The 1,781-nt window shown below is 38.1% G+C and overlaps 1 protein-coding gene across 1 annotated transcript; it reads left to right on the top strand.

The window, feature by feature from the left end:
- Positions 1-6: 6 nt before the first annotated feature.
- On the top strand, positions 7-1,781 carry LOC112142321 (catalase-like; the record flags this gene model as incomplete). Its single annotated transcript, XM_024265602.1, has 4 exons — positions 7-64; positions 201-353; positions 465-603; positions 1,732-1,781. Coding segments are annotated over exons 1-4 (396 nt in total), but the record flags the coding sequence as incomplete, so codon positions are not given.

Raw genomic sequence — 1,781 nt, 5'->3', positions numbered from 1 at the left:
CATTCAAGTCATGACTTTTGAGCAGGCAGAGAAATTCCAGTTCAACCCCTTCGATCTGACAAAGGTAACGCACAACTCAGAAACTGTCTTCAAATCTGACTTTTCTTTCCTTTTCTTTGAATTAATTCTTCCAACTTTTCCCAACAAAGGCTCATAACTGACTATTTCTAAATGTAAACTGTGTTTTCTGGTGGTCATAGGTGTGGTCCCACAAAGAATTCCCATTGATCCCAGTGGGAAGAATGGTCCTCAACAGGAATCCCGTCAACTACTTTGCAGAGGTGGAGCAGCTGGCCTTTGACCCCAGCAACATGCCCCCCGGCATTGAGCCCAGTCCTGACAAGATGCTGCAGGTGTTTGGAGGTTTTTTCTCATCTGATCAGTCAAACGCTCAATTTCACGGGTCGTTGAAGAGCTCCATCTCGTTGGATTTAGCTGAAGCTCTTTCTCCGTGTCTCTGTTAGGGCCGGCTCTTTTCCTACCCCGACACCCACCGACACCGGCTGGGGGCCAACTACCTGCAGATCCCCGTCAACTGTCCTTTCAGGACCCGGGTTGCCAATTATCAGCGGGACGGCCCCATGTGCATGTTTGACAACCAAGGTAACTGTTACCCACTTACACACAAATGCATGCTGACATGACGCATTCTAATTAATTCAGAAGTGGTTTAAGGAGAGGCGTTTTTGAGTGTGGGGGCCACCATAAAAGAATGAGAGATAAACAAGCATGAGAATAAATTTGTACAGTTATGCGAATAAGGTAGACATTTACAATTGAAAGAAAACAGCAAATTAAGAAAAAAGTTTCACATTTGTGAGAATAAAGTAAATTTTTCCTTAAAAAAATCATAATCTAAAAGGAAAAAGTCATTCATGCTTTTTCAAAAATATTACATTTATCTTTAAGAATGTTTCATCAAAGACCATCAAACATTATCTAATTGATTTATGTTGCAGATAATTCAAATATCACAGTGCTCAGTTACAGCATTATTAAAAAAAGTTTTTTTCTTGTAAAATCACAACTTTTTCTATTTTATTCTTGTACAATGTTGACTTTTTTTCTCATAATTGTTTGCCTTTATCTTGAAGTAAACCAATGAAATGTGTTACTGGTAACAGAAACAGTGTCATTCTTTTAAATACCTTCACCCTCCAGCAGGTGGAGGCAGTGAGCTCTGATTTAAAATGAATCACCTTACCCTTAACTCCAGAGGAACCCCTAGGGTCAAATTTGTCCAGGGTTTTTAAGATTTATTTTATTTTATGACTGAAATAAATATCTTTACTAAATGAATCTACGAAAATTAAGCATCCATATCTAGTTTGGACATCTGAGTGTTTGAAACATTTGTAAAAACAAGCAGCAAGTTCTCAGAGAACACAAACTGCATTCCAGTGAAGCAGGATTTATCCATCCCACTAGGTTCATCTTTAAAGGTAAAAGCATGACATTGAAATCTCACTTACAATCTAAAAACAAACATACCCCTCACTGCTCAATCCCTGTCTTTTAATAACTATCTAAAGTGTCAAAACATGATTTATCATTTTTTAGTATATGTAAATGGAAGTTTTCCATTTATTTTTAATAATTGGTTGTCAGTTTTGCAAGCAGGAGACATATTTCTCTTTAAACTGCAGACAATAAATGTGGAATAAAAAATAGCTTTCTATTTTTCTGCTTTATCGCCTCAATATAATTGCTTAGCTTTTGTCTGACCACTAGGCGGCGCTCCAAACTACTACCCAAACAGCTTCAGCGCCCCAGAGACCCAG

This window comes from Oryzias melastigma, unplaced genomic scaffold (genome assembly GCF_002922805.2).
Source record: "Oryzias melastigma strain HK-1 unplaced genomic scaffold, ASM292280v2 sc00645, whole genome shotgun sequence".
Classification (NCBI taxonomy): Eukaryota; Metazoa; Chordata; class Actinopteri; order Beloniformes; family Adrianichthyidae; genus Oryzias; species Oryzias melastigma.
The sequence above is the reverse complement of the archived record's forward strand: the minus strand, read 5'-3'. Positions and strand labels throughout refer to the sequence as shown.